General features: G+C 28.6%; 2 protein-coding genes across 2 annotated transcripts; both read right to left on the reverse strand.

Annotated features, from left to right (window-relative positions):
• Positions 1-3,309: 3,309 nt before the first annotated feature.
• LOC137823814 (desiccation protectant protein Lea14 homolog) lies at positions 3,310-4,690 on the reverse strand. Its single transcript, XM_068629092.1, has 2 exons — positions 4,098-4,690; positions 3,310-3,737 (listed from the first exon to the last, which is right to left on the reverse strand). Exons 1-2 carry the CDS (start codon positions 4,376-4,378, stop codon positions 3,482-3,484), a joined length of 537 nt encoding a protein of 178 aa, XP_068485193.1. The 5' UTR covers positions 4,379-4,690; the 3' UTR covers positions 3,310-3,481.
• Positions 4,691-7,394: 2,704 nt separating this feature from the next.
• LOC137823815 (putative WRKY transcription factor 43) lies at positions 7,395-10,381 on the reverse strand. The gene is made up of 2 exons (XM_068629093.2): positions 9,992-10,381; positions 7,395-7,796 (listed from the first exon to the last, which is right to left on the reverse strand). The coding sequence occupies exons 1-2, from the start codon at positions 10,351-10,353 to the stop codon at positions 7,619-7,621; spliced, it is 540 nt and encodes a 179-aa protein (XP_068485194.1). The 5' UTR covers positions 10,354-10,381; the 3' UTR covers positions 7,395-7,618.
• Between the last annotated feature and the right edge of the window lie 2,131 nt (positions 10,382-12,512).

Raw genomic sequence — 12,512 nt, forward strand, 5'->3', positions numbered from 1 at the left:
TGTTTTTTTATAAAGAATTAATTAAATCTTCTGATTTTATCATCAGAGAACTTGCAAGTACACCCACTTGACAAATATACTTAACAAACATCTGAGAAGCTGTGAAGAAAAGAATAAAATATATCACAAGTAACATTCTGAAGTATGAAGGAAGAAAGAAAGGAACACAGACTTTGAAGAGTAGTTAATTTATTTTGGTGAAAGTCCAGTAAAAATATTATGAGGAATACTTCAACTATTTTCATTTAATATATTATTTTTTGATAAAAAATAATGTCTCTACACTATGTATAATTAATGTTATTGTCAACAATTTTTTTAGGTATTATAATGTTGTGCAAGTTGTGTCATTTATTTTTTTAATGGTGTGCAAGTTGTCTCATTTGCACATGAAATCATCTTTATCTAAGAATTTTTGCACATAAATAATCCCATGTTTAACTAATAAAAAAGAGGGAGAGAGAAATAAATAAAGTTATGAATAGTTATATAAATATATAATTTAGTTAAAAATAAAAAAAATATTGATAATAGAGCATACTTTTAAAATCAATCATTCTTATTTTTTTAACATAGTTTATGAATCACTTTATACAATGAATATTTTTTTTGTCTTTAAACTAGCGTTGATTTAATGATTTTTTTTATAATAGATGTATTCAAAAAGAAAAGAAAAATTGGTTTGCAAATGAGTAAAGCAAAATATTTATTATAGTTTTAAAAAAATGGTTTGTAAATGAGTAATGATATTAAAAAGGGGCAAATTGGATGGAATGATAGAAAACTTTTGGGAAAAATAAAATCAGTTTATAAAATAAATGACAATGATAAAAAGTATATTAATAATAAAGTGATAATGAGATAAATGAGAAAGTGAGTGTGTAGTTATAATTTTCTTTATGTAAATACTAAGTATTATTATGCAAAAGAAAGCAAATATATGTAAAATTCCAGAAAATATTAAGAGTGTTTGTAATATAGTATGTTACTATTCTAATTTTTTTTTATTATTATAAAAATAAATAATAATATATATATAAATAATTAGTGAATTGAAACAATTTTAATTTAATAGGATGTATGAAGGAATCATAATCTGAGTTTATTGTGACTATATTAATAAGCAGTTTATATTAAATATAAAATTTCTCGCATATATAGAATAATAAAATATATTTTGAAATCTAAACACTTCTTTCCATTTTAAAATTTAAAGAAACTGATTTCATAATTTAAATTGATAACATAGTTTTGTATTTTTATTTAAACAGTAGTAGGTTTAATGAGTCTTTGGAGAAAAAAGTCTTAGAAGATTTAATAATAATAAATCCTAAGTCAGTCATATATGGATTATTATACCACCCCAAGTCAAACATTTAAAACAATTAATTTATAGGGTTTTTTATTATATATTTGCTCAATTTGCTGATTTTTACTGAGAAATTCAAACTTATACTTTGATTTTTTGCAACATCTTTAACACCTTCATCTTAAAATATAATCCTTAAAACATCTTTAATGAAAACTAGAGCTTCTCTCTAAGTCTAAAAAAATAAAATTGTTTTAATATAATTTTTTAATAGTGTTAGGTGTATGAATACGAAAGCTTTTTGTTTTAAAACCAAAGACATGATTAATGAAATTTTCAGCCAATGTAAGCAAAAACATGACTAATATAAACATTTTAAGAAAAATACTTCAAACCACATAATCGATTATATTGTTTGCAATTAAATTCAAAGATGAAACATCCTTTAAAATATATAATAAATTGTATATATTATGTAAATATAATTGTTTGAACTACTTTTGCCTTCCCTTTTTTTATTTGTTATTTAAGCTTTGTAGATATATTAAGAAAAACTAATTGAATGTATTAGTTCTTATGATAAATAATATTATTTTACTGAAGTCTTAATTTTTCATTAAATATTAACTTTTCTTACTTAAACTAATTTTTTAAATTAAAATACTATGATTGAAAATATATAAATAAAGGTTAATAAATTTTATGGTATGTGATGTGAATAAGCAATGTTGCAATATATATAATTGATTTTTTAATAAAAAATTATTTATAGGGACATAATAATGGATTATGTTTTTGTATAAAATTTTATGGACATTGAGAACTTTACAAATTTATTCATTTAATTTTTTTAAAATAATGCAAGTTCGGAAAACAAAATTATTTAACCTTATGTTTTATACAATAGTTTTGGTCTATTAATTGTCTTACAAATTCTAATTTACAGGTAAAATATATTTTTCTTTTATACTTATTATTTTTATTGTATTCGTTAATTTTGAAAGATTTCAAACAAAGCATAAATTTATTTTTTTGTATAAATATGTTTAGTCTCTTCATTTATATTTGTAAACTACTCTAATTTTGTTTTTATATACAGATTGAATTTATTTTCTTAACATTAAATGGATTAAAACCTTTACCTTCCTTAGTATAATATGTTTTTTAGACTCTACAATCAGGAAGATAATTCTGTATCTAGAAATATTTTCTGGATAATCTTAAATACATTTAAAAATTACATTCTGTTCTGTACAATCTGAAAGATAATTTTGGATCTAGAAATATTTTATGAATTGTACAATTCAAAATATATATTATAGTAAAACGATGTTATAAATTATATTATACGAAAACTTTTACCAGATTTATAAATAAAAAAATTATTGTTTCTAAATTGTACAATTTATAAATATTTTTTAAGAACGATATAGTCTTTTTCAAATTGTAAATTGTGTATTATCATATTTCTTTCTACTCTTTTCATCACTCATATCCATCTTTATATCATATAATTATGAATTATATAAATTGGCAATAAAGATTTATGTTCATAAGTATATTTCAGTTTTTTAGTAGAAGATATTTCTGATGACGGATTCAAAATGATTTGTTCCTTATTTTTATAATGATAATAAAAATTTATACAATAAGTTTGAGTTTTTAAAAAATTAATGTATTTTTTATTTTTTAAAATTGTGTTAGAATTATCATAAATCTAATAAATATTTTTTAATTTAACACTTTACCGATATATGTCCTACGGTGTCGTGTGTCGCACCATTTTAAAATAATGTCGGAGCCTCGTAGCTCCTATCACTCAGTATATGGTTTTCAAACTAGAAGAATATTTAATAAGAGAAAAATTCTTACAACAAACTTATAATATGAACACATTCTCTACTTTACTAAAAATTGATTTAAAAAATCTACTTTTACTAGAAAATAAAACAAAGTTATGAATAAAATAATAACTAACAAGGTAAAATGCTAAGCTAGTATTCTGAGACAATTATTGATATTACTTTTAGGGGAGCATTATCCAAAACTATATCACGATGATGTGTTGTTTATAGCATCCATACAGGAAAAAAAAAGAAAAACACGAGTGAAGTAGTAAAATAAAGGAAGAGGGTGTTTATTGGAATAGGGATTAGGCAAAGATGTGTGTGATTATTTACTAAACATGTCTCTGATTGTGGGGAGTTTGATCTCTCCCTTCTGAGAAAGAGGAATGCTGATGTTTCCAATGACTGGAAGGTCAATGATGAGTTCAATATCCAATTGATAATCAATGTCCCAATCTGCACCAATGTCCCTTGCCAAGCTCAGCAACACAGTGTGAGGAACCTTCACTGGCACATCCACCATTGTTGAGTCTTTTGCCTTCAACGATCCTGGGTCAGGTATTATCCCTGATGCTATCTCCCTTTTCACCACACAACAAAATCACAACACATTTCTCAAAATTCATAGATCAAATAACACACCTACACCCCGCTTTGTTTGACCTTTTCTTATCTTTTTATTTAAATCCACCCCACCACTGTTTCTCCCCACTAAATAAATAAAATTAAAACACCGAAATACTAGTTTATGTCCATTTTCATAAAACCTATGACCCATTCAACACAAATTGAAATTAAATTAAACAAAAAATATTAACAGATCCTGCGAAATCCAACAACCATCATCGTTTATTCACGATTCACCAAGAATGAAAGCAAAAACGAATCCCTTAACCCTAAAATAGGAAGAAGAAAAGAAGAAAAAAGAAGAGTGTACGAACCTGCCTGCACTTTTGAGGGAGTACTTGATCTCACATATAGGAATGGGAGTGGAATAGGGATTGGAGACAGAAATCTTGGCCAAGTACTGGACGCTGTCGCGGCTCACGCGCTGGAAATCGACGTCGGTGACAGTCGCCTCTGGCTTCGGCATGTTCGTGACTTTCTCCGAAACATAGTTCTTAGCTTTGTCCAACAACTGCGACATTTTCAGCGCTGCAAATATCACACTCACACCGATAACACCTAACGACACCTTCACTCCCAGACTCGTCGCACGCATACTTATAAACTGCAAAACCAAAGAAACGACACGCGCAAAGGCCAAACGCGATGCCGACACGTGACGAGGTGTCGTCGAACGTGGTCCCCTCCGGGTTCGCGGATCTGGACTTTCGGAGGCACAAGGGAATAGAATTAGATCCGAAAGTCTGATGATCAAAACATTAAAGAACTAATGCTCATTATCGCTGTCGTTTTATTTTCCTTTATGTCGTCTAACCGCGTAGGTTAAGTGTGCACACGCTACGCGTGTTGCTTCTCTCCTAATTCATTTGGATACTTAAAAGAGCAAAAAATTTGCTTTAACAAAACTATTCTATTTTAACAAAACTATTTTATTTTAAATAGAGTGACGATGTGGGGGTTATGTGGGCCAGATCACGGTGCGTCGTAATCCCCGTGGGCCGAGTGGGGCGGGTTGTCCCACCAGTAAAAATAAAAAAATAATTTTTTTTAAAAAAAATACTACATTAATTTATTATTTTAGTGTGATTTTTATTTTATTTTATTTAAAAGAAATGAATTTAATGTACTAAAAAATAATATTTTATTTTAATAATTTAAAGAAATATCTTATACATTACATACATATATATGAAAAAATAGATGCAAAACAAAATTTTAATCAAAACCTTCTAACAACTCTCATACTTGAATTTATATTTTTATCTTAATTAAATGAATTGAAACATGAATAAAAATTTAATTTTTCAGTAGTAGGAATAAATTTTTTTATAATTAATAAAATTTTAATTTTAAAAAAAAAAATCTTATGTGGGCTGGCCAGCAGACCTGCAAGTTACTTCTTATGCGGAATGAACTAGTAAAATGAGTCTGCATTCCTAACGTAGGGCAAGCTAACCCTACCCACATTATGTGGACTAAACGTGGACCAAACGCGAGATGAGTAGCCCACGTAATTTTAAATTATAAAAATTTAGCGTTGTTTTTATTTTAAAAAATATGAATACAAAATTATTTAATAAAAACACAAAATAATACAAAAATACATTGTTTTTTCAAAATTAATAGTGATTGAGTATACTGATAATAAAATCAAAATATTTGTTCTCTTCGTGTTTCTTTTTATTAGATTCAGCAACATAGGAAAAACTAATGAATAATTGTTCTTTTGGGTAAGGGTTTGTTTATTTCTTATTCTTGAAAATTAATTTCACTGATTAAAAAATAAAAAAAAGGTGTTTGACGAATATAAAATTTAAAATTTATTTTCAAAATCAGAACATCTCTAAATTTTGATTCTCTACTTTTATTATTTATATTCTTTCTTATCCTTTTATATCTTTTTCTCAGTACTCTTACTTTCTTAAACTAAGTTTTTAATATGTCTCATAAAATCATTTCTTAAACTAAAACAATAAAAAGAGAGTCAAAACACACCTTCATTTTCTTTTCTTCTTTATTAGTGCTTCATCTTTTCTGCGTTAATAAATTTATAATTACTTTTTGTAGAGAAGACACATGAATCCATGATTGAATCCGTCATAGATGGATCCAAGTGCATGCATGCATTGGTTTGCTAAATGGGTAGGTTATAAAGATCAACAACCAAATACAGATATATAAAAGTGGAAAATGACTTGTTAATCACTAAACATGGAATATGGAGGAATAAGCATCACCAAAAGAAAAGAATGAGAAGAACATTTATCTCAGAAAACTGACCTCCATTATTGAAGATGATGAGTGTTATCACGTTCTTGAGTGGAGAGGTGAAAGTGAATCTTGTAAATGAAGGAAGTGCAGTGTGAATTGAATGAAAAATGAGGGAATTTATTTTATTATAAAGTTTCGTTGGTGACTCTTCCCTTTCAAATTGAAGGTCCCCTTGGCATTGGTGAGTGGACAAAATGTAACACTTATGAAATTCTTTTCAGGTAATACTAATTTGTCACTATTAAAGTAACAATAAATCACACCCATTCACTAAAAAATCCACCATAAAAGGAGAAAAATAAGTTTAATTAAAGAAGTTTATGCAATAAATTCGAATACCCATTTGAAATTTTAGAAAAATAAACGTGTGCATTAATTTTTTTAATATAAAATTAGGCACCAATAATAATAATAATAATGATAATAATAATGCAAAAAAAAAAAAGAATCTGGCTTTGTTTTTGACAAATATATATGCGGTGCTGCAATAATTGATGAAAAAGTTGAAAACAAATTCTTGATTCTTTGGCATTATCTGGTTATATCTGCATGTGGTTCCTAAGTTGTGATCGCGTGTTTGAAACACTGATAGGTATATAACAGCATCTATAAGTAATTAAATCATATATATATATATATATATATATATTAACCGTGATTGATTCAGTCCTAATGCTACGGATTAATTAAGTAGGGATTAGTTACAGTAACTAAAGGTACTTAAGCATAAAGGAAATGTATTTTAATATTAACTAACTTAATTAAAAAGGTAAAAAACTAGTTGAACTTTGGTTAACATAATTAATTTGTCATATTTTTTTTAATATTCTTTGTTGTAAGCCTCATAAAGCTATAAGCTACGGGATTTAAGCAGTTTACATAAAGCTCTAAGTTTAAATCATATTGCATTCTGTTCACTGAAAAAAAACCTTGAGCTATTTGATATCAGAAAAGTAAGTTCTGAAAAATATCCTAGGAATAACAATTTATAAAAAAAATGACTGAATTATATTTGGTTGGTCAAAAATTTTAAAATTCTGTTATTTTCATTGAAAAAATTAATATATTAATTCATTAAATAATTTAATATAAATAACATGTTTTTAGTAAAAAAATATTTTAATTCGAAAAAGTCACACTAGAATATTTTGATAAGAAGTTTGGTTAAAACTCTTTTGTGAAAAAACATGGCTTTGAATGCTATTTTCTAAAAGGTAAATCAAACATAACAACATATCCTTTCACATTCAAACTTCAGATTTTTTTCACAAAAATAAAAACTTCTCTATTACAATTACAATGGTTTCATAGTACACATAGCAAATAATATTTACATGAAATTAATTTGTTAATTATTTCCTATATATTCATCTCATTAAAACCAATATTTAAACACCATCCCGGTGTAGAATTTGTTGTATTTACTATTTAGAAGTACAAAACTACTAGTCTTAAACTAAGAAAAAAAATTAGGAAATTTTGTTTTAACATAATGTGTGAAAGTTTAGAGAATGTGGGTGAAGAAAAGTAGAAAAGTAAAGCATGATAGAGAAAGTTGTTGAGTTTAGAAGGTAGCAAGAAAGTGTATTTGGTTGAGAAGAGGGGTTAGAGTTTCCATGAGCTTCTCGCATGGATGGTTGTGAATTCCCTCGTATGTTGTCACCACAATGCTTGTGTCTTTTGACAGCCTTTGCACTTGTTTCTTCACATTGCATGTGTGATGCGTGCACCGGTAATAGCTTCTTCATTCCCCCATTCATTCATCAAAAAAAATTTCATAAATTCATTGTCTTATAATTCTGAATTAAAAGTGATGTTCATTCTTTAACTAAATTTGGCTTAGATTTTTCAGAACTGATACTTTATCTTTTGACCAGCTGAAACAAGTGCTTAATATTTTAGTTATACTAGAAACGAATAAATAAATGAAAATAATTTATTAGTAACTCTATAACAACAATGATTTTTTTAACTCCTAAATAAAAATAATGATTTTTTTGTGTGACTCCATTACCAGGAAATCATGAAATAGAAACCTATTTTTAGATAACAAAATAATTAGTTACAATAGTAACTAAATTAGAGATTATTTTAGAAACTAAAACAAAAATTGGTTTCTAAATTAGTTTATATTATTGTTAAATAGTTTTTAAATTGGTATGTTTTAGAGACCAAATTTAGAAACTAAATAATTGGTAGTTAAAACCTTGGTTGCTAATTAGATATCAATTTAGAAACTATTTAACAATAATAGAAACTAATTTAGAAATCAATTTTTGTTTTAGTTTCTAAAGTGGTTTCTAATTTAATTATTATTGCAAGTAACTATTTTGGTCTCTAAAATTGGTTTCTATTTGATGATTTTTTTTTGAGTGATCGTTACAGTAATGATTTTTTATTTATTTATTTTACGTTTATAAGTTCTTTCATTAATCTAAAGAATTTAGACAGTGTGTGTCAAGTTGCTTGCGAGCATGGGCCTAGAAAATACAAAAGGAAATGGAGAGTAAATTAATATTATGTTTGGACATTTTAAAAGTAATTATAATTTTTAGAACATTTGAAATATTTTATGATAAAATATGTTGTTTGGATAAATGATTTTGAAAAAAATTGAAATTCTAAATTTTATTAGAGTAATTAAATTACTTCAAATTAAGGAATTTTCAATTTTACCTAAAATTTATATGAATTTGAAAAAAAAAATCATATTCTGAAATTCATATTTTGGTTTTCTATATTTTGGTCTTTATAGTTTGGACTTGATTGTGCTAGGTTCGACCTAGTCTTGATTGGATTATGATCGACTTAAGCTCAATTCAACTCGATTGAATGTGAGTTAGCGTCGACTCAGATAAATATGGATACGTTCGACTAGACTAAATGTTGGTTTACCCTTACTCAACTTGACTTGGGCTTGGAGGACTTGGTTTGACTTGGTCTGGATCGACTTTGCTTGACTTGGTCCGGGTCAACTTTACTTAACCTAAGTCAACTTGGCTTGACCTAACCCAAACCTACTTGGCTCAAACAAGGTCCAAACTAACTCAGTTCGACCTGACTATGGGCCAACTCAACTTGACTTAGGTTCAAGTAATCTCAGCTCGATTTGGCCCAAGTCTGCTTGACTTCATTTGAGCTTGATCCTACTTGACTCAACCTAGGTCCAAATTGACTTGACTTGATATAGATTCAGATTGACTTGGCTTGACTCTGACTTGGGCTACTCGGTTCGACCTTGCATTAGTCCAACCTGATGTTATCTTAATTGGGTCTAGCTCCATCTAATATTTTATAACTTGAAAATACTCTTGTTTAAGGTAAATTGAGATTTTTTTTTGCAAATATAAAATGATTAAAAAATCTTAAAGAACTTTGACCAAAAAAATATAACCAACCAAGATGTTAAGTTTTTTTATCTAATTACAAATTAGCGAATTTAGCATATGTAGTGATGTAAAAATATTTGTACTATTAATCAATTAAACTGTTTATAACTTCATGACAAACTGGTTTTTTTTATATGAAGTAAATATGATAACTAAATTTGTGATAAAGTGATGGTACTGAAAGACGACTCTTTATTATTAAAGTCGTGTTACACCAACATGAATTCTTTTATTATCATGTCATTTCACATTATTACTGAAATGGGGTGTTGTTTGCACGACTTTTCTTTTAAAATGGAAGCCATTTTCTCCCTGTGATCAACGAAATCAAACTCGTTATTAGTTTATAAAGTTGTTTTTCTTTAAATGGCTTGTTGAAACTTGGAATTGGAGTCATTTTTAAAGAAACATGACTTCCTTTACATTTCATAAACTTTTTGAATTTTTCCATTCTAATAGATACGAAATTGCACCTCAATGGTGAAAACCCCGCATACATGCAACGTAAAGAAAACCAATCGATTTCTGAAACAGGCATAAACATTTACCTGGGATATGTGCTGTTCTTCACAGCTTTCTGTCCATATTTCCTCCAACGATAACCATCATCCAAAATATCATCTGCACTTCTCGTTTGAAAAGCAAACCTGGGCACTCGTGTTGCTTTCTTCACCCTCCCACCTTTCCTTTTCTCCTGGTTTCCCTTTTCCTCCTCGCAAACTACCTTATTTTGAGCCATAAAAGGTGAAGAGGAAGAAGCACCACATTCAACACTTTCCAACAAGAAGCTGTTTTGGGCAGAGAAAAGGTTACCCCACTCAGAGTCACGTAGCCCTTGCTCTGGAGGTTCCAAAGGGTTAGGCGTGAAGAGAAAAGGGTTGCTTTGGGGTGGTGGGTCATGGCCTTCCATTAGGTCTTAGTTCCACAATGAAGGAGAAAATGAGAATATTTTGGCGTTGAAACTTATAAAGAGAATGTGCATGCATTGATGATAACGAAAAATGAGGTGATATGGGACACGTGTCCTATGTGTAATGGCATGATGAACTTGAAAGGGCAGTTGAACAAAAGTAGTTGGATTTGGTTGAGTTTAGCATTGGTTGCAAGGAGACAACAAGCTTGTTCCATAATATTTTCACATTCATATGTACTGTTTACCTACCAATAAAACTTCCACTATGTAATCTATCATTTGCTTATGCCATTAACTAATTTTATGCTTTTGTATTAAAAGACTCCATGTGTAATTAAAAGGATTTCAAATATAGGTAATAGTTATCTTTCCAAAAAGATTATAAATTAAAATAAGAGGAAAAAAGGAAGCTTTTGTTCTGCATTTTGGGTAGGAAAAGGAAGATGAAAACCTCTGAAGCCAGTTGTTGAAATAGCTTGCTATCATGAGCAAAAATGAATAGCTTGTGAAAGCTTAAAGTTCATGATTAGATAGCTGAAATTCCTAAGTCCTCCTAATATAACAAAGACACGCATTTCTCAATATAATAATAATAATTTTCCCAATATAGTACTATGCAACGTGCATGGTATTAGACCACCGACTTCGATACCATTCCCCATGAATATATGGAGTAAAATGTGGTAAATAGTGTAATCTCTTCATCTAAGAACACAAAAATGAGGAATTAAACTAGTGATTTGTGGATTTCAAAGGCAATTTTAATTTTGAATATTCCTATTTCATTTTCATTTCACCCATTTTCAAAACTGAGTATGTCCCTTCTCATGCAGAAGCTTCTTCGAGTACAAATTGATCAATGTGTTTCTGAATAAAGAGGTGCACAGTGTGGAATAACAGCTAAACTACTTAGAACCCCAACAGTAGAAGTGGTCTATTCATTCACGAGTTAAACAACAAACATAACAAGAAAACTTGTTTTGTGTAATACCAATGAGTAATTAATCATATAAAAATTAGTGACCAAAAGACTCTTGTAATCATATGGAAATTCATTACTCAACCTTGTTGGTATTAGGGACATAATTTCCAGTAACTAAAAGTGGTATTTGATGTCACCAGAAGATATTTATAACAAAGATAAACAAAAACTACTACTAATAAAAATAACAATAATAATGATTTATTCATCATTATTATAATATTTTAGTTTATAAAAGTAAAATAATATTTTTAATTGTAAACGATTTTTATTTTCATGTCTAATTCATGACAGGCGCTGAAGATGGGGAGCTGCTATGACAGTAGCACTGGAGGTGGGGGTTTCTGCGGTTGAGAAGAGGAAGAGAGGTGATCAATGAATGAAGAAGATTAAGAAGAGGGTAAAATTGTAAAAAAAAATTCAATTATTATAGACTTCAGATGTTGAAGGCTTATAGATATGATGATAGTCATATGCAACTGAGACTTCTGATGTTGAAGGCTTAAATACATGATGATAGGCATATGCAATTGGATATCCACTATAAAATGCTAGTCTGAAGGTTGCCTAGATCAATATAAAGCAAAATTGGTGGTGAAAGGCTAACCCAAATATACTAAATTGTTTAAGCGAATATATGCTCCAATAGCAAAAATAAACATGTGGGGATTATTTCACTGGCAGTAAAAATTTTAGTGGGATTTACATCAATTTGTTATTATAAGAACTGTCCTTTTAAATCGAGACTTGGAAGAGGTATATATGGAGATAAGGTTTGTACTTGAAAATGGGTGGATATGGTTCCATTAAAGGTGGAGATAAGGTGTGCACTGGAAAAAGACTTTATATGTTCTAAAGAAACCTCTCTGTGTTCATTTGGAAGAATCACGCAATTCATGGGATCATTGTGATAGCGACAGAGTCAAGGTGGTCATATGATTTTAAAAAAACTCATCAGATGGGAAACTTACACTTACTGGCCTAACTAGATGGAATGGTAATTGCAAGTGATGATGGAGCTAAAGAGTAAAATTTGAGGGACGAACTAACAACACAATTTGAAGGACTTGGGAAGCTGAAATATTTCCTTGAGATCGAAACTTCCAACTCTAAGCAAGGAATTTTCATCTTCCAAATAATATATGAATTAGACCTACTTAAGGAGACAAGAAAC

The sequence above is a fragment of the Phaseolus vulgaris genome, chromosome 8 (genome assembly GCF_051622355.1).
Source record: "Phaseolus vulgaris cultivar YP4 chromosome 8, ASM5162235v1, whole genome shotgun sequence".
NCBI lineage: Eukaryota > Viridiplantae > Streptophyta > Magnoliopsida > Fabales > Fabaceae > Phaseolus > Phaseolus vulgaris.